Raw genomic sequence first — 27,902 nt, 5'->3', positions numbered from 1 at the left:
AACAACATGTGTTTGTTACATGTCATAACATATACACAATAGCAAGCAACTTGCAAATAAGTATTGAAGCTTCTGAAGTTTGCAATCCCACTGTGGGTGTACAGTGTATTACATTGTATAAAACGGTGCCTTTTTGGATGTTTGGCACTGCTAAATGTCATGGTCTGTGAAGACAGGCTTTTAAATCAATTACGTAAAAAAATAATTTAAATTAAAAAGCACTGCATATGCATGAAGAACTTCCCCTTGTAGAACAGAGATGTCATTTATCTCTGTAATCTACAGATGCAGACTTCATCCTTCTGCACAGGCCTAGACTGACTTATTGTTAGTCTGGCTGAGAGAGGAAAGTGATGGGTGTAGGGCATGGGCTAAAGCTAGACAAATTCCAAGGAGAGGTATTTGGTGGGCAGCTGCACTACACCACCAAATCAGCCCTAATTCTCTGTGATAATTGACACGGCCAGGGCTCAAGATAGTATTATCTGTAGGGCTGTCAGCGTTAACGCGTTAATCTATGCGATTAATTTGGCCGCGTTAACGCACTAAAATATTTTAACGCAATTAACGCAAATTTTTTTTTTTTAAACCGCGGCAGTACGGTTTGACACTGTTTCCGTTTTTAAAACAATCATTTCTCCGCGAAAATAAGGAGCAGAAATCAGTTTAACTCGTGGATGAATCAGTCGGGTTTCCTCCTGCTCCTCCTTCCTCCCGTCTCCCCCTCTGATACACAGAGGAACGAAGGGGCGACGTGTCGGGTGACGCGGCGCGGAAAGAACTCGTCACACGAAACCTTCACCGTGATTGGTCAATCCGTTTGTCTGTCAACATTTCGGTAAAAAACAACCAATGAACACTCAGTAAATCACAAAGGACCTCCCACCTCACAGGTTAGGCTCATTTAGCAGCCTGCTGTCAGTCAGAGAACCAGAGAACACGGCGCGAGGACAATGAGCCTTATTTCAGAGCTGAGATTGTTCTGGAATGTTTGATGTATAACACGTGGGGGTGTGTCACATGCAAAAGACTTTAAACGGTGAATTTAATTTATTTAGTAAAATGTATAAAATGCCCCCAGCCTCCAGAGGGTTAACGTGACATATTTGAATGTCAGTCAGTTACCAAGGCCACTGGTTCTGCTGCTGTTCAATGTTAAAGATGACAGGACCAATGGGGTCTCAATATATTTTTTTTTTTACTAATCTGATGTTTCACTGAAGAAACAATTTATCATCCACGATATTAAATACCTCGCTGGCACTGTATATGTAGGAGCCTCTTTGAAAACACAGCTCTGTGTGAAGTTTTGTCTTTAAAAAGAAGGAAAACACTTTTAAGCGCGATTAATCGCGATTAATTAATCGCAATTTCAAAATGTGCGATTAATTAGTTAAATTTTTTTAATCGATTGACAGCCCTAATTATCTGCCCTCTAATCTTTTCCCTGTGTGGGACGGAGCATCGTGGCATGTAAAAGGGGAAGATGGAGAGGTGGAGCAATGAAGGGATGGGACTCAAGGTGATAGAAAAGGGGTTGGGGAGAGGATGGCGGAAACATGTATTAGTTCCCATGGCGAGGGGAACCAAATGGAAAGGTCGACCTGGTGCTTTCCAGTTAAGCTGTAGGAAATTTTCATTCAGTTTTCAATCACAGTGTAATCAGATTTTATGATTAGGTACGGGCTTTTCGTCAGTGTAATTTCTCTAGTGATTTACATAGCCACGGCTGTGGACTTTTTTTTAATGATTTTCCGTCATTTCAAAATAGATTATTTCACTGACATCAAAAAACTTTACATTACCAATCGAGATTTAACACGCATGTTTGCATAAGCCTTCTGAAGACGTGTGTCTTTCTATATTACATTTGTCAACAATCGAACAAACGCTGTAATAACCAGAGCACATAGAGTTGATGCAAAGTAGCAGTCTTGGAGAGGGAGTGACGCATTATCCTGGTTTAGTGTGTTTGCATATATTGTTGTACATCGAAACTGCCTCTAAGACTCAGTAAATGCTGTGGGTGCTGCGAGGTGGAACTGTGAGCGATGGGACAGATCACAGTCTGCTTCGGAGGCCATTGTCTGCTTACATCATGGTTTCCAGAAGTCAGTCTCTGTAGCAACTCCTTCCTGATGACATCATGCAGGTTATGAAAGATGGCAAGCTATGATTGGCCAGAGAGCATCGTGTAGTCAGCCAAGGCACAACATTATGACTATTTGCTTAATTTAACATAGCGACACCATGATTGCGTAGTTTGAACCTGGCATGAAACTAATATCCATTTAGCTACTAATACCAGTCTGTATTATGTCTCTGAGACTAGACGCTATTTCTCCATGTGCCCAGGTAATGGACAGCCATGGCTTCTCCAAGGTGAACTAGCCGAGAGGAAACATTAACCACGGAGCCAAGTCCTGTCATTCACGCTGCGACTTCTAGTTGGACGGAGAGAATGGAGAGCAGATGCTAAGGCACATGCCACTTTAGCTTCCTGCTGGGAGAGAGAGAGATTGTAGAAACCGGCACAAAACTGAAATGGGGGCAGTGTAACAAAGAGTGGGTGGCTGACAAATAAAAGATGGTGACAGAAAAAGAGTTGCAGAGTGGTAGAGGATGGTGTTGCTGCCTGTAGCGTACACTCAGGAACAGCTTGTTGAGGGTGTGTTTGTTTGTGTACGTCGGCAGCCCGTGTATATGAATGTGTGTACACCTGTGTGCATTTCACTGTGCTTACATGAGTATCCAACTCTGCTAGGCACGTCATCTGTGGCTTTGTGTGGTAACACATGCACGTCATCTGCTATTTCTGTTTCTATTTTGACTTTCTGAATTCAGCATGTGACTATTTCACAGTAGGTTTATCTCTGAACAATACCCTACAGATTGCTATAGTCCAATCGTCCCTTGGAACAGGAAGGAGATGGATACTTGGGTTTAGTGAGCCGCAGCCTCCACAGTGCACAGATGGTGGCTTAACCAAAGAGCATGTGTTGGATGTGTTTCCTCTGAGTCTTGTTGTTTGGATGCACAAAGATGCTTAATAGGATCATAAGAGAGACAGTTGTGCCAAAGTACAGATACAAGTCAATAGAATTGATCATCAAACTTCCTGGCTGTTGAAGAGTTTTCTGTGGTTTGAGGATTTGATAAAGTAATGCTTTCATCCATTAATTGGCTACAATTGTGTGTGTTCTACAGTTTTATAACCACTTTCCACTCGGGCCACGTAATGTTTAATGTTTCTGAAACGTGGACGCGAGACAATAGAAAAGTAGCATCATGTTACAACATTATTCGGATACTGTGGTCAAGAATAGAAAAGACTATTGCTTCACAAGATTATATGTTAATACATTTTTGGAGGTTATTTATTTTAGATAATTTTTTTGCAATAACTGTAACTACAATACATCATTTGTGTATAAAAATGATTTTCTTCCTATATGGGTAATTTACTGAAACACTATTTAATCTTATTGGTGAATAACCAGCTACATGATAATGCAGTTATCATATTTTTATTAATACAGAATGATGATATTTACTATATATATTTTATAATATAAAATGTGGCAAAGTATCTGCCTAGACATGCTATCTTCTATAAATGTGCCAAAGAGAGGTGACATATCACAGAGATCCATGGTGACTGTGCTATTTCTGTTCAAAAGAGAAGAAATGACATTAGAGTCACATTGCAGAGCTAAGACAGAACAGCAGAAATTATGCAGAAAGAATGCTGGAGCAACACAAAGTGAGCAGAAAACACTCAAGATGTCGCTACATCTTTGCCAGATGTTGCAAAAGTCCAAGACAACCTCCTTTGCTTGAAAATAAGTGACTTAAAAGTGACCATTGTTTAGTTGAATGCTTTTGAAATGGGGTAGTATGAGGTACGTATCCATAGTCTGTGTATGACCGTCAGTCGACGGCAGTCAGCACACCCCCAGTGTGGAGAAGCAGCCAGAAGTTACAGCAAGGCAGCAAAGCAATTTAGATGGCTACAATATGTTTCCCTGCAGAAGTGCTCATGTGTTGATCCTCTAGCCTGCGTCTCCAAATTAAGGGCGTGCCGACCGTCCTCTTCTGAAGTTGATTTACTGACTATGGATACGTACCTCAAACGACGCCATTTCTAATCTGAAAACAATCTAAACAAAAACCAACAACTAAATCCAATACTGATCAGGAAACGGTGTTGACCAATCTGAGTTAGTAAACCCCTCGGCTTCCACTTGCAGGGCTTATTCCAAAGACTCCTAAAGACCCCAACTGTAACGCCCTGTTCAGTTCCCCCTGTGTCTCCTCTGTCTTGATTGTTTCATTCCCTGCACCTGCCCTCAGCCACTCCGGTCTCCTTGATTGTTTCATTCCCTTCACCTGCCATCAGCCACTCTTCTGTCTCATTGATTGGTTAATGCCTTCACCTGCCCTCAGCCACTCCTGTCTCCTTGATTGTTTCATTCCCTTCACCTGCCCTCAGCCACTTCCCTGTCTCCCTGATTATCTCATGCCATACACCTGTTTTACCCCCTTTATATTGTGGATTGTTATCTTTATCTCTGTCTCGTCGCGTCTCTGTTTCGATGTCTCACTGTCTTTGTTCCTATTGTGATTCCTAGTGTTTTTTTGTAGCTGATTTTGAGTTTTTATATTTTACCTTTTCCCGAAGTAAAGTGTTTTTTGTTTTACTCAAACCTGGAGTCCAGCCTCTTTCTCTGCAGCTGAGCTTCACCCTGTGACAAACCTTTGACACCAACCTTGCATGTTGAAGGGCACAGTTTGTAATACATCATGGAATATTTTGGATTTGCATTTACTGCAGCTCAATGATCCAGTCCACTGAGGTTTTGCTGTGGGTTTATTAACCTGCTGAATAAATCACATAATTTAGAATACTGAATGACCTGATATCTATGGTGTTGTCATGTTCTAGGGCTCATGTACATCATCACAGTTTAGCAAGTGAAGTTCTGGATATGTTCACTAGTACCCGAGAACTAAAAGCTGGACTGTAACTCAGTGGCTGGTTTTACTTTGCCGATTTGAATGTTTAGGCAAACGGTCATTTGCCTTGCATGTTAGTGAGTTGACCCGATGATAACTTTAATAACTTTTTTCATTTTTCATCAGACAAGGACATTATAAACTAATGTTCCGAGTTCTGATCCTGCATCTCTGTGTAAATTCTTCTTTTATCTCTTATTATATACTGAATATGTAACATTGTATTAGCATTCTTACAACAATATATTTTTCTTTTCTCTTTTAAACTGGCAGAGCATTATATTAATATGAGGTACATGTTTGAATCTTAACTACCAGCAACATTCCAAATTCTCAATTTAATAAGTAAAATACTGAGGATAGAAAGAAAAAAAAAGTCAGAATGAATGAAACCATTGCAGTGGAGGAAAAAGGCAACATGATCCACATTGGAGAGGAAAAAGGGAGAACGGTTGGATAGGAAGTGAAATCTAAAAAGCGGGCACAGCAAGAAAATGACATTTTCAAGAGAAGGCTGACGGGCGTTAAAGGGCACAGACAAGAGAACAAAAGGCAGAAGGAAAGAAAAACACAAATATGGGAAACGGAAGCATGCACACGAAAAGAAAAAAAAGGATGCATGTTAAGTAAAATAATCACGGTCTGAAGAAAACCTATAACTCAAAAATGAGTTGAATTATGGGGTTTCCAGCCAATCTCCTCCCTGTGAAGTCACTTAGGACTAAAGCAGCGGGGATTTGTCGGGTCTGAAGATGAACAGAAAAGCCATTTTCCCTCATGGCGACATCTGCCAGTGTGCATTTATATGGCTGTTGTACTGAAGAGTGGAAGAAAAGATGTGATCAAACATGAAGAGAAATGGAGACAGACGGACGCGCTGTAATCGAGAAGGGGAGAGAACATAAAGCTAGAACGGTGGGAAGTGCAGAGGAAAACAATGTGATATGATACAGGAAAGGGAATTTGAGAGAATCTTTAGGCCACTGAGTCAAATGAACAGAGATGAACAAAAACAAAAGCTGACGTGTGGTTTATATAGTTGTTTGGGAGGACTGCTTGAACTTTGTAAAGCATTTAGATCATCTGCAGTGTAATGGCTCTTGCGTAATAAGTCTGCAGTATTTATATTCAAACATCCGGAGGGTAATTAAGATTTGAATGACAATATGCCCAACCAGCGCATGGTGTAATTATAAAAGGTGCCATTATTCAAAGCTATTCCTTCCTTTCACAATCAACTGACTTGTTACAGCAGTGTTGAGATGAATCATTGCATCACTATGCTACAGAAAACTATTCCTATTTCTGTCTTGCAAATTTAAATGGATAAAAGCTATCCTTGCTACAGAGATGTGTTAATTGCATTGCAGTTTCCTAGAGGTACTGCAGAGCCTCACAATGTCACTCCATTATCACTCTGCTGCTAAAATGAAACATAAGCCTTCATGAGCGTTTTGCCGTTCTTCAGGGTGAATTAATGTAGAAGTTCACATGAAGGGGAGTATGCAGGACTGCATTTCTGCAAAGCTGCCATCCTATTGGAGATTAATGAACAAGTTTGTCCGTGGTGCTAGTCCTCCCTGGGCTGCCGCCCCTCTCAGCGTAGTTTGATTTATGGACACCCAGCAGTGCATGAGTTATATTTTCAAAGGGGTTTGTTTTTCCCCGTGAAGATGGAATTTTAAATGATGAATGATCTCTTGTGGATTTTATTCATTATTCTCTCTCGATTTAGTTTCTGTGCATGTACCCTCCATTTATGCAGATGGACATCCGTGTGTGCATGTGTATACATTTGTGAATGCCACCACACCTTTTAAATATATGCTAGCAAAAGTGCTGAACCTGCATTTTCTCTCTGACATCACGGATATATATATATATATATATATATATATATATATATAGGTTGCACTGGCTTGCTGAGTCTGGGATGTCATTGCGGGGAAAAAAAGTCATGCCCTCCCCCTTTTTTCCCACCGTTCTGTCTGTACATATGGATGCACTTTATCATCCAGCCGCGGCATGCATGTTAGGGCATTTCTGTGATTGTGAGATATTGAATGAACCGTGAAGAAATGTGATGCTCCTTGGTGAATTTACAGGGCCACAGAAAGTGTAAGAAAGAGAGGGCAAAACAGGCTAACATCCCTGGTGCATTGGTGTGTGTGTGTGTGTGTGACACTGAGAGGATAGGACTCCAGATGCAGCAGCAGCACTGCTACAAAGAAAACTATTTATGCCACATATCTGTCTCTATGTGCTGGTGAAACTATAATTATAGGGAATGGATACAGCATAATCAATTTTAACTGGTAGACAGCATTTGTGAATGTTATAGTTGTTGAGATTTTTTTGTTGAACTCTTTGGTGATTTTTGAGTTCACCAGTGCTACAGGGCCCTGTTCTTCATTCTTGTCCCTTTTCCAAAATAACACCAGAAGGAGTGACAAAAGACAAAGATACCGTGGGAGGTGAAAGGGACAGGTGCATCCTGGTGCTGTGAAAACAACTGGAAGTTATTGTAATTTGGCTCACTCACAATCACGGATCATGTGACAAAAGAATGTATCTGAGGTCAAATTCACTCGTATCCAAAAACAGAGAAATCAACACGTCTTCCATTCAGTGTTACTCACACTTTCCAAGTCATCTTTTCAATGTCCATTGTGAATATGCACATTTTAAATATGAGGCTGTACAACATGCATTGAATTTAACCTACATACAATGTCGTATTGCATCATACAAACCATTGTGCCTCTTAGTTGTGTTCAGTGTTGGACAGTGTCAGTCTTTGAAAACCTCTGTTGTATGAAGTCTACGAGGTTGCCATCCTTTTCGAGACCTTTCCCTTTTTGTACATCACATCATTTACAATATGTTGACCCGTGCACTTGTGTGTTGCTGAGGCACACACTAGTTAGTCTCTTTAGGACCTTGTTAGCTACCTCATGTTGTTTTGAGAGCTCATTCATTGAAGTGGTGATTGCCAGACCTCATTCAATAAGTGGCAAATGATGCTAATCACCATTCAACCCATTGTGGTTTTCATGTTCTTTTGTTGTGTAGCACATAGAATATCATCATTACCAATGAAGTTGGAACATCTGAGTTGTCATCCTTGTGTGCTTCCCTCACATTCTCTTTCTCTCTCGCCTTCATTCAGGGAGGCCTCATCGCCCTCCTCCTTCTAGTTCTCCTCTTCACCCTCGTCCTGTACACCCGCCACCGATGGTGCAAGCGCCGACGCATCCCCCAGAAGAGTGCCAGCACCGAGGCCACCCACGAGATCCACTACATTCCCTCTGTTCTGCTCGGGCCACAGGGCCGCGACAGCTACCGGGGCTCCCGGGGCACACACCAGCATGGGAACTCGGTCATCGGCATGCCCATTCGGGAAACCCCCATTCTCGACGATTACGACTGCGACGAGGAGGACACAGGTGGACACTCGCTCAACTCCACGCCCAACCAGCTCCACACCAAGCTGTGCGATGGGAAGGCCCAGGAGGACTATGGCGTCAACATTGGCATCGGAGGGCACGCGGGCATCCTGTGCAAGGACAACGACATTAAGCACCATTTTGAAAAACGAGGTAGGTGGAAGACCTTTCCCTTGAAAAACAATGTGGTCTGATGGAAACAATATCTGTGTGTGTAAAGGAGATTAATGATGTGGTTGCTTTGGGATTAACAGCGTGGTGATGGTTTCGTCTCTCATTCGACGAAGAGCGGCATTCATTCATATGATTTGAGTTGTCACAGGCGGTCTGTGCTCAGTGGGGGCTCTGAGAGCATGATTTGTACATCCGTGGAGGCGCATGCCAGCTCCCCAGATGGCCGAGCCTGGACAGTTCACTTTGGCACTGGCCCGCCCGGTCATGTTCTCGATGGGACAGCATGTACTGCTTAAATTTAGTCAAAATGTAGCAGGTTTGTGTGACTCACACCATTACATCCTGCTGGTAATGATACACTTTCTGTGTTCCATGAGTGTGAACTATATTTCCTTTTAAAACCCACATCAACAGTGAACCCAGACCGGCTCAGTTAGCACAGCCATCGGCTCTGCGCGTGTCACACAGCGCCGTGTCATTTAATGTCATGTCTAAAAGGTCAAGTGACAGGGGCCATTAGATGCTGAGGTGTGTCGGCGGGTGGCCCATTGTCATCGTCAGGGTTGTGCACTTCAAGCGAGGGCAACATTAATATTCTGCCATGATGAGTAATACTGGAAGGGATGCTTCCAAACTTGGCTGTAGAGATCCCAAAACAAGTTATCTCAACATTGTAATCTCATGCAATGTAGCATTTGTTCACATGGTATCCGTTTGAACTTGGGCTGCTCCTCTGCAAAGCACAACTTTAATAATTGAAGGGTGCTGACTGAGTTGGAGGGTGCCGTGGTTATTCATGTTTTACTAAATTATGCATGGCAGAAGTTTGTGGAAATGCCCTCTCGCTGCCATAGTATTTATCACCGAACATAACTGGATTCACGCAAGCTTTTTTTGCATCCGAGTGGGTGCTTACTTACTGAAAATGGGCTAAAAAGGATAACCGCTGCTACGATCATGTTCAAGGAACAGTATTTCAATATTTGTAGCTACAATGCTGATCCATGTTTGACAGCTCAAAAACAGAGAAATGGGATTATGTTTGTAGTTTAACATTATTAACATCATTTCATGCATGATAACTATGTATGACATTAGAATTTTCTTTTTGTCATTACTCTAAATGTCATTTTAAAATAAATAGTAAGTTAACACGGCCATTGTCCCTGACCTGTACCATAGCTGGAAATGGTTTGAAAAATCTAATTTACATTTTAACCGTGATAAAAACCTTAAGGCTTGATGATCGTATATTTAGCCCTTATTTAATGATGTAACAGAACATTATGCATAAAGGTGAAGGGATAGAGGTTAATGTATCCTCTGTTCCCAAGTGGAAAGGCACAATGTTGGGATAGCCACTGGGAAAAGAGAAGTGAGGCAGAGGTTACAGGAGTGGAGGCTCATCCAATGGGAGCCTGTCTCTTGGGCTAATCATCAAATGATGCCATTATTACAAGAGAACAAAAGGGTGACTGTTGTCCCCAAATGGCTCAAAAAGGGAGAACCAAGCTAATTCGTAAGCACATAGACTAAATGTACTTTCATTAATATTGAGACGCATCAAATGTAACCGAGAGAGACAAGTAGAACATACAATTCCAGGGTCAAATTATATGTGATGTGGCCAACATGAAGTGCATTCCATCACACCCGGACACTTTATTTCTTTCATGTGACAAATCAGATTATGATGCATTGCTTAAATTTATTTTCTTGACACAGCCTTCTATAAACATCATTACAAAATCTGTCACTTTCCAAAAGGTAGTCACACAAACCATTTCATTTGATGCCTCTTCCTTCCCATCCTTGCCCTGCATAGAGGGGGGACATTTAAATACGGGGCCGATTAACTCCTGTCCGACCTGTTCTGTGCTGCTCGGCATCCGAAAAGTCTCCAAAAACCAGTCATCCTTTTTATCTGACTGTCCTCGCTGATGGATAACCCCTTTCAACTAGACTCAATTGTATTATCCACAGGGATTATGGCTACGCCTCTCAGGGCTGTGCATGGCATTGGCTTTTGTTAAACAGACAACCAAACAAATGAGGCCTGTCAATTTCATTATTCTGCTATTCCCATGGCTTTGGGAATGCATTTGGGCAGCGTGGAAAGTGTAAATCAGGTGCAGAAAAACCTTAGAGGCATGCTGAAAATCACCTTCTGTGATGAGAGCTCAGGGACCAGATATCAGCATCAGGCCGCCATCATCACTGATACCCGTCGCTCTGTTTACAGAGCACAGCAGTAAGGTGCATCCTCTGCTGCCAGCCTGCATGTCAAGCCGTTGTTGTTAGACCAGAAAGTTCTACAAGCAATGTTTCTTATTGGGTTTTGTGAGACTCTGGTGGGAGGACTTTGGAGCCTCCAGGGGGGTCCGGGAGCAAGCTCCCCCCAGAGGACATTAAACCATGTTTAAGTTAAATGAATCAATCTGGTTCACTCTGAGAGCAAAATTAGGAGCCATGAAGAACTGTGTGCTCTTGTAAACACATCTGTAAACTAGCAGCTGCAAAATTGGAAATATATCATTCTGCATAGTGAGTTAACTTTTACTTTAGGTGCTTGAAGAACATTTTGATTCTAATAATCTTGTATATTTACTAAGCAACATTTTAAAAGCTGGCATTTATACTTTAATCCTAAAAACATGTAAAAATATGAATGGTAATGGTGCGGCTAAGAATCACGGTGTGTGTGTTTGAAGAAGAATCAGGTGCGTTGCCCACCAACGGACATTCTCTGAGGACAGTCACAAGGACAGACAGACAGTCACAAGGACAGTCTCCGAGGACATTCATCAAGGACAGTCGACGAGGACAGTCACTAAGGACAGTCGACGAGGACAGTCAGATAGTCACAAGGACAGTCTCTGAGGACAGTCCACGAGGACAGTCAGATAGTCAGATATTCACAAGGACAGTCACTAAGGACAGTCTCTGAGGACAGTCAGATATTCACAAGGACAGTCACTAAGGACAGTCTCTGAGGACAGTCAGATATTCACAAGGACAGTCACTAAGGACTGTCTCTGAGGACAGTCCGCACCTGACAGTCACGCTGGAACAAGGGACTCTGTGACTCCCTGCAGAATGGGTGGGCTGCCCTATTAGCATGTACCGTGGGAGCATGGGCTCCCAAATATTGAAAGTAATTTTTTTAAACAGCTTTCAATGTGTGAGAATTGTTTTGTTTTGAGCAATACTTTCCTGGTCAGCAGATGCATAACACTGTAATAAATGTGGTGCAACAGATCATAAAACTCCCAGTTCAGATCGGTTTAGCACAAAAGAAACAAGGGAGCAATCTTAGAGATCCCTTTTTTGCCACCGATATAAGTACCGATCATTGCTGATTCATATTGTTGTTTGATTATTGCGGCTGGTCTACACATTACATTACACGTCATTTTTAGCTTACTCTTTTATCCAACGTGATTTTCAATAAGTGCAGTTAACCATGAGTACAAACTCAGAACAACAACAGTTAAGAAAGTAACATTTCTTCAAGAAAGCCAAACTACAAAAATAGCATAAGTAATACCATAAGTAAGTGCCATTCAACAGTCTGGATTTTGTCGAGTTATGAGCTCAAAGTGACAGTTATAAGCCGATTGGTTGTTGCCGAGCAGAGTGAACAGGCTGGGGTCGAAGTCTTGACCATATCCTGGATGAAGACGGGGCCTGATCTGTTCGCGCACACAAATCAATGTTTTAAAGCTTTTTTTTATAGTCACTATATTTTTTCTAATACAAATACACAGTAAGAATGATAAGGAAATACAATATTGTATTTGTGTGGATTTAACAAATCTTACCATTATTAGTTTTAATTATGCATTATAAGCTGCTTATAAGTATCTAAAACGGGTCATAATTCCCTTTCTAATATCTATTTATAATGTTGTGAAAACATCTGCCTCTCAACAACACTACATTTTGGTAAAACTTGTGAACTCATCATGATGATGTTAACATTTTGGTTGCATATTTTACTGAATATTGACGGACAATGATTGTCTGTAAAACTTTATTTCACACTGTAAAAGTCTACGTTACACTTTGTAATTAATGTGTGGCTCACATATATATATACACTATACATTAATAAGGACTCTCTAGGATCTCCAAATTGAGCTGTAATTATTGGATGGATCACATTGCATATAGTTGATAACTGAATGGCACTTCCCTGAAAACGTGAGAACAAAGGTGAGAAATGTGTCTTTTGTTCCAGAAATCACAGACCAAATCACAGACCAAATCACAGACCAAATCACAGACCAAATCAAAGCGGCGGGGACCAGATCTAGTGGCAGATGGTGATAGACAACTACTGCTGCTATCGCATTATTCTAGAATAGTCAAGCATCCTCTCTGTGGGCTCAAATGGCCCGAGGCCTGAGGCGCAGCATGTCTGTCTGGAGAACAAGAGACAGACTCTATTGTAGTTCATCACTATCAACTGTAAACGCACACATCATTTCTTCTTGGCCGTCATTCTTTCATCGGGGGCTGGCTGCACCATGCGACTGGTTAATATCATAGGTATTAATAGCAAGTCTGTGAATTTATAATGTGTGTATTAATGTGTGCCTACTGAGATGAAAATCACAACATCTTGAATATTATTGTTTCACAGCAAATCCAAAAACAATAGTGCATGAAACTGCTAAACAACGACTTAAAAGGAGAATGGTGGCCTGGCACTTCCCACCACTGCTCTGCCAACACGAGGCTGAGGCCGTCTTGGCTGGGACCATTGAACTGGTTCGCACATTAATATCAAGTAATCCATCCACTTCCCATGCAGAATGAGAATGACACTCCTCAGCTCTGCCGAGTTCATCTCTGACCACGGACAGGAATGCTCCTTTCCTCCTGTTGACACTATTGTTTCTCACCCATTTAAGAGTGATGGAGACAACAAGCAAGGTCACATTACCCTCTGATTGAAGGCTCGAACTGTAAGAACACAATTCACCTAACGCTCTGTGAGAATTTAGTAGAATATCTACATTTTACACTATGTAATAATAAAAAACACAGCGTATATGCTACCTAGTACTTCTAGATGAATGGGTTGAGTCAGCAAAAAAGAAGCTAAAACAGGGCATTTATATTTACATTTAAGTTACTTATTTTTTTACAAGAAACATTTAAAATTCAAATTCTGTTCAAATATTTTTTTTAAACAGGAGAGAAAAGCTAGTCGTCAGCTAAGCTATCTCCAGGAGTAAAGTGCAACACTGGTAATTGAGTATAAGACTTTTACTATGTAAAAATGTGTTGGTCAAAGCATTAAATGATATTGGCTTTTTCCCCTGAATATAATGAGCTGAGCTAAATGATGCACACATGGCCGTTGATGTTATTGCAGCGTTCTGATTGTTATTTTTAAAACACAAGGGTTGCTATAAAAAGGTTTGGGAGCATACCGTAGTTAATGAAAAAAGCATGGCTTAGATTATTACGATTATTTGCTTTAGTTAAGCATTTCAATATCCCAAAAGGCTTTTACTATTGTGTGTCATATTCCTTTCAGTAGAATGATTTGTAAAGACCAAAGGATGCAATTACCAAGTAAGTCTTTTATATTCTAATAACAGATAAAGCCTAGGGCCCTACATTTAACCCACTGAGAATATGTTGTAAGATACTTAGAAATTACTACCTTGAGGGAGTAGACATGCAACTAAATATTGATTGGAAATAGACAAAGAGAGACAAGCAGTTTGATACGGATCCCATGCTCTTACTGTGGGGGTTCCCACTCGACACAAGCTAAACAAAAAGCACTCATTTTCCGCACGCATGTTGTTTTTTTTCATAGCTTTTTCTACGACGAAGGAACAGGGGTGGGAACAACTTGTATAACGTTACCTACATTCTGTTTAATAATAAAACCAGAGCAAAGATGTCCGAGGTATCCAAGACGTCCTCAGTGCCCTTGGGGAGAATAAGGTCATCGCCGGGAGGAATGATTAAATGACCATCCTCTGTGTCTTTGCACACATTTAACTGATGACATATAAAGACATGTTAACTATTCCGGTAATGATCTTGTGAATAGAAAGAAGTTAAGAAGTAGATAAAAAAGAAGCAGAAGATTGTTATATCATCCCCAAGACCACTGTCATTACCAAGCTTATCGAGTGTTTACTGAGCTCTAATTGAACTCAAGGCTGGAGAGTAATAATCCAGTGTCAAGCTTCAGATCGCTAATGTGACATCATTGATGAGGAATGGCTGCCAGCTTGGCGCACTCAAGCTAGCTCAGGGTAATGTTTTGATTAATACTGAATCAAGCTTGACATCCTTCCCCATGATAAATAGAGGGGAGTTAATTACAAAGACTTCCCATTCTTCCATCTGCAGAAAGCGTTTAGGTTGTGTGCCGTTAATGAGGGCAATTTAGTGAGATGATTTAAAGATACACATGTGCAGCATATGTACATGTGTGCACAAACAACGCTGCATGATCGAGATCGAGCACATTAGTATTTCTTCCGAAGATTAACTCTGCTAATAAATCCAATAAATGGGGGATTTTTTGAAGCAGTTAATCATACAAGTCTAGCCTGTGCCCACTGAGTGTGAAAACCGACGGTGTCAGTTTCATCAATCACGGCCTCGGCAATCTCCAATGTGTGTGTTGTGTTTGTCAGGAAGTTTCAGAGGCGCACAATGAGCGGAGCCCTCCATCCACGGCGGATGAAATGAGGTGCAGCAGAAAATAATTTAAAACAGGAGCAAAAGGGAACATGTGCAGGTATTGTTACTCTGAAATGAAACCTCAATAATCTGATCTAACGTGAGGCCTTTGTCAGAGACGGAGAAAAAGTAAAAACATGTCGGGAGAAATTAGTTTGTATACACCGAGGCCGCCGCGCAAGATCAATATTGTGTGGGTCGATCGCATGCCAACTTTATGAGGGTGTTTTGAAATATGGTGTTGGCTGCTCCCCCACATGTAAGGGTCAATGCGTTCCTTAATGTTCCTGTGCTCCTTTTTCTTCAAAGAGTCCATTACAATTGTTATTGTACTAATTAACACTGTTCAAAGAGATGATGAAATAAAAAAAAATAGAATAATGCTTTCACCCCGACATTATTTATTTCAATGATTTGTCTTTCCCTAATTTAGACTAAAACACGGGTAATGAAAAGTAAACTATGAGATTTGTATCTTAAAGGGTACCTGTAGCAAGAATTACAAAGGTTCAAACAAGTATCCAGTGTTGATTTCAACAAATCAAATTTCACCATCATCACAAATCATAAAAATCATGGCAGAATCCAAACTGCATCTCTTCTCCTCAGCCTGCCTTTGATCAATATGCGAGACAGGATGGAGAAACAATGTGCTGTGGAGGTGGGGATTTCAGTCCTGAAACCATCCCACTTGTCCACTGAGTCCAATCCGGTCACCTTGGCTCCGGTGTTGAAGTGCTCCATGCAGCTGCACTTGGAGAGCGATGGAAGAAAGGCAAAGTAAGGTCACAATCCAGTGTCAGAAGTAGGGTGTTTGGACACAAATTGCTAGATGCTACACATTTTGTTGAAGCCTACTCTTTGAGAAAGTTAACAGATAAGCAATTTACTGCAGTCATGCTCAGTGTTTTCAGTCCGGTATAGAACAAAATACTGATCAGAACAACATTTCATGCGTTTTACACTGATGAAAGCTCCAAGGGAGAGCACCCCTTCTTAGCTTTCACAAACTAAAAGACCGGTAAAGCATTCCAATGAAACACACACACACAAAAAAATCTTCGGAAATGGAGTAAATACCTAACATTTTTGCCATTCGAGCAGAGCCCATTAGGTCACAGTGAGCTCTGGGAAATGTGTGAGGAAATCATGGTGATCATGCATGACTCACACATATGAAAACAATCTTGTTGCTGATCATGGAGAAAGAGCTCAAAAACAACCTGCTGGATTGGGACCAAGTTTCAGTTGTCAGTATTTGACAGGTTGTAGAGATAATTTGATTTTCAAAGAGCTTATTGTCAGATTTTAAGATCAGACATGAAACACGATGCAGAGGATGCCTTGTTGACTGTGTGTCTGCCTGGTTTTCTACAATAGGATGTGAAACATGGTCAACAATGCATCCCGCTAATGGTTGATTGGTTGCCAAAGGATGTCACTGTGGAAGATAACCTCCTAGTCTCCGTCTTTGTTCCTGTAACTCAAACTGAAAAGGCATGCATGAGTGTGGGGAGAGTGTCTGTATGCAATGGATTTAGAATGCAAGGTTTCCAGATTGTAGCTGACCACTTCCAAAGCCATTTAACTTGCGTGCTGATTTAAGATATCCGATTGCAAGAATCAAACCCCGTACATAATGCTTCCCACATTGTTTTTTCATTGTGGAAAACTCATGTCGAATAATAAAATAAAATTTTTCGTATACAATTTATTCTCACCATTTACGCATCAGATGTATCACCTAATCAGCCTCACCATCGTCTCTCGCACAACATTGTCTACAGGCTCTAAAGTAGGGGTCCAGTTGTTTCCTGGCTGTTATTGGCCGCTCATCATTGATACTTATTACAAATATACAGGAGAATTCATTGATATTTGTGAGTCACCGTCTTCCACACTGTTCCAACAAATGAATGTCTTTTTAAATATTGTTATCCGAGGATCCTATTTGTTAAACCCCATGACCTGGGTGTGATTGTGATTGTCAGTGAGAAGCTTCAGCCGGTCCGGAGCAGATGGAGGTCAGAGCTTGGCCTGCAAAGTTCAGCTGGCGCAGCATGGGAAGACGCATCCATATTTCATTCTGGCCCATGGCAAGAGCCGAGCTATAGATAGCACTTTATTCGTGCTTTTCTGCAAACAGCAGATGACTTAAATATACAAGTAGAGGCAAAAGCGAGCAGAAAGGAGGAGTGTCTGACTAAATATGAGACATTCCATGCTTTCCAGTGGGTAGGAATCCCTAGGTCGAGACAGTAGATGTTCAAATCCTGCAGAGCGAGGGAGTTTCTGTCTGGTCCTTCTGTTTTGACAAGTCCTCCGGATGTCTTAAAATTGTGAGACATATAATTCATTTCATAGTGACTTGGCGATCGCTATAGGCTCAAAATACTTTCCCACCCACGCCGTTCTCCCTGTGATATGCAGTTCGAGCCATTGTCTATAACTGTGCCAATGCTTTCAGCATATAGTCCCTTTGATATTTATCTCTGTACATTTCGAGATTAAAGCTCTCTTCCTGAATTCTGTTAATTGTTTACTTCCTTTCCATTGTGGTAATGTATCCGCTAATCCGTGGATTGAAATCCATTCAACACCAAATCATACAAAGTGCATTTTTATGAATCTGTTTAATTTGAACTCCGTTAGTGTATGTCGACTCTCATTCTTGCCCATTTTTGCTCTTTTCCCGCTGTTATCCCTTTTTTCCCCCCATTAATTCTTCCCTGTTCATCTCCTCATATTTTCAGCTCAAGCTTCTTTGCCTGCTCTACCTCCTCTTTAACCCTCCTGGCTCTCGTATCTGCATCTCCTTTCTCTTTGTTTCCACCCCCATGTCATCCATTGTCTACCCGTCTCTTCCTCACACTTTTCTTGTCTCTTTCTTTCTCAGCCATTCTCCATTCATCTGTGGACCTCTTGTCTACTCCGACACTTGTGTCTTTTTTTTGTCTTCTTTCTATCTGTCTAACCTCTTATTCTCTTCTCCTGTACCTGTCACACTTCCGGAAGCAGTGCTGTCAAACTTTCCCAGAAAGCTAGAATGGACTGCTCCTATTGAAACACTGGCACATTTGATATATCACAGAGGGATTTATTTAATATCTCGAGATATTTTTCCTCCTGCAGAATTGCCTCAAATTAAAACAGCAGGGGTTTTCAGGGTCCAAAGATCTTCAGAAATCTTCCCATCATTTCCCTTGTGGCTCCATCTGCTACTGTGTATATGAATGCTGTTGGGCGGCAAGACAGGATGGATTGAATCGGAAAAGCCCATAACTGACTTTTAATTGTTAATTGTTAAAAGAAATTTAATTTGCAACACATGCATCCGTGATATCACAGCCTTTCTTGCCAAATTTGTAATTTTATTATATTTATTCTTGGCTTCAGGGAGGTGTAATAAACGGTACATAAGGCACTTACTAAGGCTAGGTGATACATATTATAATACATTTGATGTAATATATAATATGTCATGAAAAAAAAAATTTCAAGCAAATGAATGATCAGCCTAGCTTGAGCTTGGCTTGACATATAATATATTTCAGAGAGTCTACTACTACCATATGTTTGTGAATTCAGAGCACTCTAATCCGTCTTCCAAACTGCATTGCAAGCTGTATCACCGCCTGCCTGAGGGCAGAGGGCATTATTGAAAAGCACGAATATATTGCCTTGTGTCTTTGACTTTCAGCAGAGCGGAGATATCCTCTTGAGCCTAAGAGAAATAAGGGTTGAGCACTATTTATAATCAAAAAGTCATGGTCGAAGGTTTCAGTTTCTGACGGACAGTTTTCCTCCTCTGTTGCTCTCCTGAAGGTTTCTTCCCTTTTTTTCCCCCTGAAGGGTTATTTGGGAGTTTTTCCTGGTCCGATGTGAGGTTTTGGGGCAGGGATGTCTATGTGTACAGATTGTAAAGCACTCCGAGACAAATTTGTAATTTGTGAAATTGGGCTATACAAATAAACTGAATTGAATTTAATTGAATTATTCCCAAATCAGCGATTTTGGTTGGAGCCAGCGTCGTCTTGTCCATTTGGCTTTTTGGAGAAGCAAGTCCTTCAGTGTAATTTTGTGCTGACAGAACAACTGTTGCCCTTCCGGGTGCTGAATATCATGTCTGTTTGAAGATACAAGTTTCAGATACAGACAGCATCACAGCATCATTTTTTGTTTTCATACCAAGACATATATTTTTAGAAACCTCTGCTTCTGCAAATTGGTGCTTAACTAGTGAACCCTCAAAATTGGTATAGGTACATCAATATAATGCAACTTCCTCTCTTGATTGTGATCATTTATATCATACCATCCACGTATAGTGTTATTGTTGTTATTGTGTCAGTAGCATGTTGCAGCATTAACCTCAGTATTGGTGATATGGAAAGTCATTTTGAAAACCAACAGACGGGCAGTGCTTCTGTTCACCATGCAGACAAATACCGTGCTAGACCCCTCTCAACACTCACCTATTGACCACGTATGAAGATTACATGCAGTTAACTAGAACGGGCACTCGGTAGGGCGCATACCTTCGCCGCAGCCACATTTTGGCATTAGTTGCAAAATTGGATAAAAATTGACTGCGCTATGGTAAAAAGAGGATTTTGACCTTTTCATGACCTTGACCTTTGACCCGATCGATCCCAAAATCTAATCAAATGGTCCCCGGTTAATAACCAATCATCCCACCAAATTTCATGCGATTCGGTTTAATACTTTTTGAGTTATGCGAATAACACACAAACACACAAACACACACACATACAAATAAATACACAGCGATCAAAACATAACCTTCAGCAGAATGCGAAGGTAACTAGTCTGACAGTCAGTAGCTTGTTGGTGATAACTATATAACTGATTCAAGAGGTGGTTATATTCACAGCAATGTCACTCAAATGTTGGCATGTTGGCTATCACCATCTTATTTTGTGGCATTTGTTTCGCCGCAACTAGAAGTGACACGAGAGGGCATTTTTAGGTTACCATAATGCTAGAATTATATTTTACGAATTTAAATCGCGCTGTGAAAGGGTTAAAGTTGTAAGACAAAGATAATCTCCTCATTGACTTCTATACAATCAAACCTCTTTCTGCATCCAGATGAGTGATGATGAATGATTTGGTTTAAAGGCAAATTTGTATACTTTGGTAAAATCCATTGAATGATGAAAACGGGGATCGGAGTCCACTTTCTTAACAGCTGTGAAAGCAATGTAGTCTATACACACACACACACACACACACACACACACACACACACACACATGTGCATACACGGTTTGTGCAAGTTCGAGGAACAACAAAGGGTAGAGTAGGTTTATCTTCGGATGCTGTTGACATCCACTGCTTCTGAGACACTGTGAACAAACGATAAGGAAGCAACTGCAGATAACAGAGATGAAAGAGAGGAAATAGAGCCACCAGAGCTTTAGCTGACATTGTACTCAAAATGAGAAGCCAGTCTGGACTTGGAGTCTGGAGAGGAACAAAAGTCAGAATAAAATATCCTGGTAGTCGTGGCTGCTTCAGACAGAGGTGAGGAATGGGGAATAATAACAGAAAAAATAGTTGGAGACCTTCAGAAAAAAAAGAAAGCAAACTGACAGATATTTGTTGTGTGTCCATGACTAATGCACGTCTTACAATATCATACCAACTATGCTGTTATATTAGTTCTAACATTGAGGACCATTTTGTTGGCAATTAAATAAAATAATTGCTCCACATGTGAATACTGGCCAAATAACAGTTTTACAGGATTACTCTGCATTTGATGCTGCTTGGCCTAGTATCTCTTCTTTCCTTGAAATGGAACAAATGAAGAGAGACAAAGAGAGTTCTAAGAGGCCATGAAATATGTATGCAAGCAGTTAACCTCAACCATGCTGTCAGACCTTTTCCTCAGTCATGCCAGGTCAAAGCTTAAGTGCCAACTACTTTGACTCCCGTTGTTTGTTTGCTAACTCCAAGTACCTGAATAAACCGAGCACTACCATAAATGTCCACAGGGAATGGAGCTTTCTTAATAATGTTTAAGTACCATTGTTGTCTATTCACTTTCCTTTCAAAGTTTTAACCCACCGTAGTGACACTTCAGCTGCAATGAATGCCTTAAGAAACAAAAGAAATGTGGTCATGTGCATGTTGTGTAGGGTGGATGTGTGTCAGCCGATACCCTCCTTCACTTTGTAAGAAACATGTGACCTCCTCCACCAAAGCCTGAACATGTGATTTATTTCTCCACGCAGATTCACACTACATTCATTCACACGAAGAGGGGATGCCTCCTACTAGACTACGACACTTTATAAGAGAACAGTTTCCTGACCCCCAATGTAAAGGCCTTGACTTATTCTACATATTACATTAGAATAATAACCAAAACAAACGTGATTATAAAACATACAGAATATTATCTGGATAATTTTCTAGTGAGCTGGCCACTAATAACCCTTTGAATTTCAGCAAAGATGATTGAAATACCTATTGCGCAACACAAACTACATGTAATATCTCATGACCAAGGTTATGCATACCAGTTATTTATACATATTTAACTTGTAATTGTCTACAGTTGATGCCAAGGATAGTTTAAAGTGTCTCCTTTCCATTGTCTTATTGTTCATACTGTTCATGTGTGGATTTCACCTCGGAGTTATCCATTTTCTCATTTTGAATAGGCCTGCTGCAACTTGATTAATAGTATTGTTATCTATAATTGACAGGTCCTATCAGGTTTGTCAGTAGAGGAAATGCGGGATCATCAGCCAGTACAAGCACAGACTGAGTTGATCCACATCCAGTGGAGCCAAAGCTCAGTAATGTTTAATATTCATCTTTTCTGTAATTTCTAATTTATGTTAATATTCACTTTCCTTCGAATTATAATACATCTTTTATGAATATATTTTTTAAAAACCTCATTATTAGTATATGTCTGCCTATTATTAGACCGATGAATGGAGAAAACTGTTATAAAGGAGAGGGGACTGCTGTGGGAGCATGCACTGATGTGGATCTCAGTGGTGTGAACAACTCTCTTGGGCTTCGGTGGTTTTGATGAAAACAGAGAGGATGGGTAATCCTTTCGCAATTTGGAGCCAGAACATATTGGGAATTCTTGTTTTAGTATCTGTCAAGTGTTCAAAAGCATTTCTTCAGCACAAGGCATATCCCACTCACAGGCAGGTTTACCTCAACATCGCCAGAGGCAACAGCTTTAGTAGCTGCATCAGCATCACAGCTAGTATGCAGCTTCTTTTTTCTCTCTCTCTCGCTCTTTTTAAGTGAAATCATTGTTTTCATCCTTTATTGCATTTTTACGACCAATGGCACATACGATTGACTTCAGTGTTCAAAACAAAAACGGTATTAGCGTATCAAAGTTGTGGTCTGTTTGGTTCGCTTGAATTATATACATAACATATGTGGACATCTTTGCAGGTTATGATTGATTGAAGGCAGCTGGATAGTACCTTAATCAGTTGTCATCATTAGAAGCTCGACGCAGCAAGCAGTGAGCTATTAAATGAGCAACATGTCAGTGAGGCGAGGGTGGCCAGGGATTGCTGTCCCACAGCTGTCACTGAAGTCAAAGTCCTAAGCTGCAACGGGATGCATCAGTAGTGGCAGTTAGTCTAAAGCACAAAAATATCACAGATACAAAGTCAACTTTAGAGCATTTACGATGGGATCACACCAGCGACGATGCCACATCAGGCCAGAGGCGTACAGCGTGTTTGTGTGGATGGGCTTAAGATATCATTAGGTCCTTACATGAGATTGGGACAGTAGATGGTATCAGAGTCTCTGTGACTTCATAATTGTTGGATGTTTATTTTAAACCTTTGTCCAAACTTTTCAACATTGGGCTTCAGAATTGGCAGGTGCAGTCGTAATCTAAAGTTCCACCATTGCGGACATACCCAAATACAGCCAACTCTTACCAACAAATATGTTTGATCATACTCTCAACGCACCCTCAAACTTGCAGAAGTTATTGTTCTAAGCGCTGCCGCTGATTGCACTATTCAATTCACTTCCCAGGACCTCACATCCGAACAGGAAACACTCCGTAAAAAATACCTGAAAAAAACCGGATGGATGCATGAAACACGGGCAAAGGGTTTTGTTTTTAAAGCCAGGCCACACTTTTATCGGACTGAGGATATGATCGTTTAAAGAAAGGGATGTACCCTTTCGTTGGCGCTATGAGGCTCTACAACAGATCACCTCTTGCCAGATCATAATATTTACACTATGTTGATCTGAACTTCACACATTTAATTTATTTACACGACACACATACACACATTTCATTTTCATTTACACTACACACATACACACACTTTGCATTTTGCACACTGTCTATATTTAATATTTTTATATTTAATTTAATTTGTCATTAGTATTGTGTATTGTGTATGCATATATGTTGTATATATACATATATATTTTATTTTATATTTTACTTGGTATACTTCTTGTATATATCAATATCTTTCATCCCTGTTTTTTATCTTTTGTTTTATATATTTTTTTTATTCTTGTGTGTTTAGTTTATTGGTGCTGCTACTGTTACGACAAATTTCCCCTTGGGGATGAATAAAGTATATATCTATCTATCTATCTATCTATTCAAGGGCCAAACAACTTTGAGGACCTAACTTCTTGTTAATCTTAATTGATGCAAGAACATCTTTGACCAGAGGGCAGAAGCCAACAGCTGTCCCTCAAATGAGGTCATGGTCACTTTGCGACAGCTGTTTGGCACCACCGTTGTCAAGCGAGAAACCCACTTACCACCGAGATTCAGAAAAGCAATGTCTCATTGCGAGGATAATATGTCTTCTGAAGCGCACAGCAATGCCACTGTTATTGTTAGCTTTCCATTTATAATATAAAAAAAACATGGGAATACTCCTGCCTCTTCACCTTCACCCTCGTCCTCTTCATCTCCCTCTACTCTGCTCTTGCATGCTCATTGAGATGCACAATGAGCGTGCACTGGGAGCAACACATCACCATTATTCATGGCCGAGTACGCCTCAGAGCAGGACTGACGGATCAAAAGATGTTGATGATAGGTGGGGATAGTGGTGGTTGGGGTGATAAATCGCCCCATCCTTTGGAGATTGGCATAGTTCTACTAAGTTTGGGGAGAGAGCTGTTTTCCAATTTTTCGGATTGGTTGTTTGTTTTGGGCCACAGTTCTCTAGCCCTACACTTTCAGTACATGCTACTTGCAGCCCCCATACTGTAAATATGCATCACTACTCCTTACTGTAGACAGATTTACCTTCTTGCTTTTACTAAATTAATACTTCAAATCCCATTTTTAAAAAAGCAGTAGCTAGGTCACAGTTTTTTCAATTTCCTGTCCTTTCCTTTGGCAATTTCCTACTGAAGGTAGGCACTTTCCCCCCTCCCCTCCCGCTCCTCCTCCTCCTTCACAGCCACTTGTTTTGCAGTATTTCATCCACACTGAGCTATCAGGAGGAGTGCTGAGGCAATTTCGAATTGATGGAATCAATTAAAGGCCAGCAGAAAAGAAAATTGAATAAATAATAAAATATGCTTTTTCTTCTTCACAGTTAAAGGGATAGCGTAGTGTTTCATGGTGCATGTCCCACTCTAATATCTTTCAAATGAAAAAAAGGGAGTGTATTTCTCTTTGTTGTGTGTTGGTCACTATTTCTAAAACATATTTGTACTTGAACACCTTATGACATTTTCACTTTGGATCTCTTTTTCCTAGCCATTGACCCAAACACGGAGTCAGTAGAAGATTTGATGCAGAGGTTCCAGGACAGTTTCCGTGTTCCCAACACGCCAACAGACATGTCTCACTACCAGCATGTCATTCACAGCTCATCCACGGGCCGCCGGAGGGTCCCCAGCCACACCAGAGGTAGGACCAAAAAGTTATTTAAAAAAACTCAAATGTTGTTGGCACAATGTTTTGAACCTTGATTAACAAGATGATTTATAACATTTGCACATTTATCTTTATTTTGACTTTGCATACTGAACAATGTTTGCTCACTTTTGGTGCTTCTGTGGAACTCAGTTTATGGTTTTGTGCAGGGATATTTGCCCTTTAGATAAATGCATACATTCCTAGGCCGGCGTATAATGTGAAGTAAGCCTGAGTCCACATGTTTGAGCTCCACTCTACCTGTGTATATGCAGGTGGATGTTCTTTCCACCCAGTTCCGTATCAGCCATTAACCATCATTTGTTTTTGGGAGGCTATTAGGGTTGTAAATTGAAACTCACGTTGTGAGTTGCTTTTTATAAAAATAATCTGGAATACCAAATTACATATTTTTTCTTATTTCCTCTTATTGTTCAAAGAATATAATTGCAGATTGATGCATTAGATCATCTGGAAGCGGCCGTCATCCAGACGCAGCTCCTGGAGAAGCTGTGTGCGGCTACGGATAATATAATATTTAATATTAATATTATGAACCAGACTCGAGGGCTTGATGGTCTGACGTTTGTGGGACTTCCTCAACAGAACAAAGAGTATTTATTTATTCCGTGGTGGACGGTGGTAACGAACCGTTATATGCCACGATAAGCCACGGCCGCTCTCTGGCGCTTCTAGCGCGAGTGAAGAGAACGATCACAAACAGTCCGGCGAGTGAACTCACGCGAGTACATTTAGTAAAGGAGGCAGTTGATTTCCATTCATGTATAGGCCTTATTTTCAGTATTACAAGCAATACATATGTATGGGAAATTTAGATGTTCCATTTAACTTGACCTGCATATGTATTGAGGGAGAAACCACATGCTAATACAGCAAAAGTAAGAACTGTCAACTCCATTATTTGAATGTTTGACCTCTGATTCACCGTGTTAACCACTGGGCTGCCCATCATTGCCAAACTGCTTTGAGGAAAATGTCACAGTTCAATTTCACAACATATTCCCTTCTAGTAAAATGTACTTAATGTTTCATTTCCCATTTGATCTGTGAAATGTATGAATATGTAGATTTAGATTTGATTTTTAATTACGAAACTGATGTAGACACCAGATATGGCGTGTGGCGGATGATGAATACCGTAAAAGTGACTTCAATCAGTCAGATTCATAATTTGTGTGTGGAAAATTTACTATTTGCATATTCATTTATATAGCCTTGTATTCATCTTCTGAGGGTGAATTCATTACACAAGTTAAAACATCACCCGGAAAACAAAATGTATTCAACAGAAGTATGTGAGAAAGATTACTCATAGTCATAGCATTTTTAAAAAGGGCCATTCTCCTTACACTTCCAATCTTTGTTTCCATGTTTTATTATAATTGCTTTCAGTTTACTCTGTTGGCTTTCTGTTTCATTGAAGTTTAATTTGGAGCACAGTTTCACACAAGCACCATTTTTAGATGTGATGACAACACCAGTCTCTGCCACAGCAATAATATCTAGCTCATACCAGCAACATTCTCAATCATTGTAATAAGACACGTAGCCTGTGTCATTGGTCAAAGCATTATGACATTAACCATGATGAGACATTAACCATGAGGAGTTCACCTACTGTCGACAGAATAACGTACCACCCCCTTGATCACTGTCATATACAGTAGATGCAAAATACAGTTATGCATGTTATCCTTGCTTACTTATGTGTGGATTATTAGTCCTCCCTGTCGCATAGCTAGTGGTGGAGAGAGTTTATATTTATGGTCATCTAGAATACTTTTGCCCGTGCTAGTCTTATGTGCTGTTGATAATTTAACTCTGTTAGATTTAAAGGTACCTTGTGTCGGCCTTCTGATTAGATGAGGCCTCTAAAATTAAATGCGTAGAGGTCCTTCTGTACACATTACATCTATTGCACCTGTCCATCCTGGAGAGGGATCCTCCTCTGTTGCTCTCCTGAAGGTTTCTTCCCTTTTTTCCCCCTGAAGGGTTATTTGGGAGTTTTTCCTGATCCGATGCGAGGTTTTGGGGCAGGGATGTCTATGTTTACAGATTGTAAAGCACTCCGAGACAAATTTGTAATTTGTGATATTGGGCTATACAAATAAACTGAATTGAATTGAATCAATATCCTCCCAACCCGGTGAAGGACACTGCTGAGAGGTGTCATCTCTGAGGTCTTTGCTGAAATAGTTTAATTTGCTGGCATGTAATAAGGGGTGAAAATGTGTCCTCAAGTGCAAAAGAGTAGGCTAATACTACAAACATGATAATGGGAGAAACACTTTAACTGAGGAGGGAACTCTATTAGTTGGAGTGAGGTGAAAGGCGAGTGTTAACTGAACAGAGCCAGAAGGTCAGAGTTGGTTACATGAAATGAATACATTGCCACATTTCTTGTAGTGCGGCAGTTGGAGGCCAAGAGGAAAGTTGATTGTGGTTGGGCGGATACCTTTTCTTTTCCATGTTGTTTAACTTGATTGAGCTTTTTTACACTCTGCAATAGCTCTCTTACTGTCACATTCTCTCTTACCCCTGTGTTCTAAACCTTTGATGTAATAAACTAAAGGCCCAACATTATAACTTGATATTACATG

At 40.6% G+C, this 27,902-nt stretch overlaps 1 protein-coding gene across 1 annotated transcript in view; it reads left to right on the top strand.

Moving 5' to 3' along the window:
• The window catches only part of LOC130205009 (astrotactin-2-like), a 249,438-nt gene that overhangs the window by 70,565 nt on the left and 150,971 nt on the right, over positions 1-27,902 (top strand). The window contains exons 3-4 of the mRNA XM_056432100.1: positions 8,186-8,615; positions 25,123-25,275. Coding sequence (XP_056288075.1) covers positions 8,186-8,615; positions 25,123-25,275 — 583 coding nt within the window. The remainder of the gene's footprint in view (positions 1-8,185; positions 8,616-25,122; positions 25,276-27,902) is intronic.

This window comes from Pseudoliparis swirei, chromosome 15 (genome assembly GCF_029220125.1).
Source record: "Pseudoliparis swirei isolate HS2019 ecotype Mariana Trench chromosome 15, NWPU_hadal_v1, whole genome shotgun sequence".
NCBI lineage: Eukaryota > Metazoa > Chordata > Actinopteri > Perciformes > Liparidae > Pseudoliparis > Pseudoliparis swirei.
This window is presented reverse-complemented; position numbering and strand designations above follow the sequence as displayed.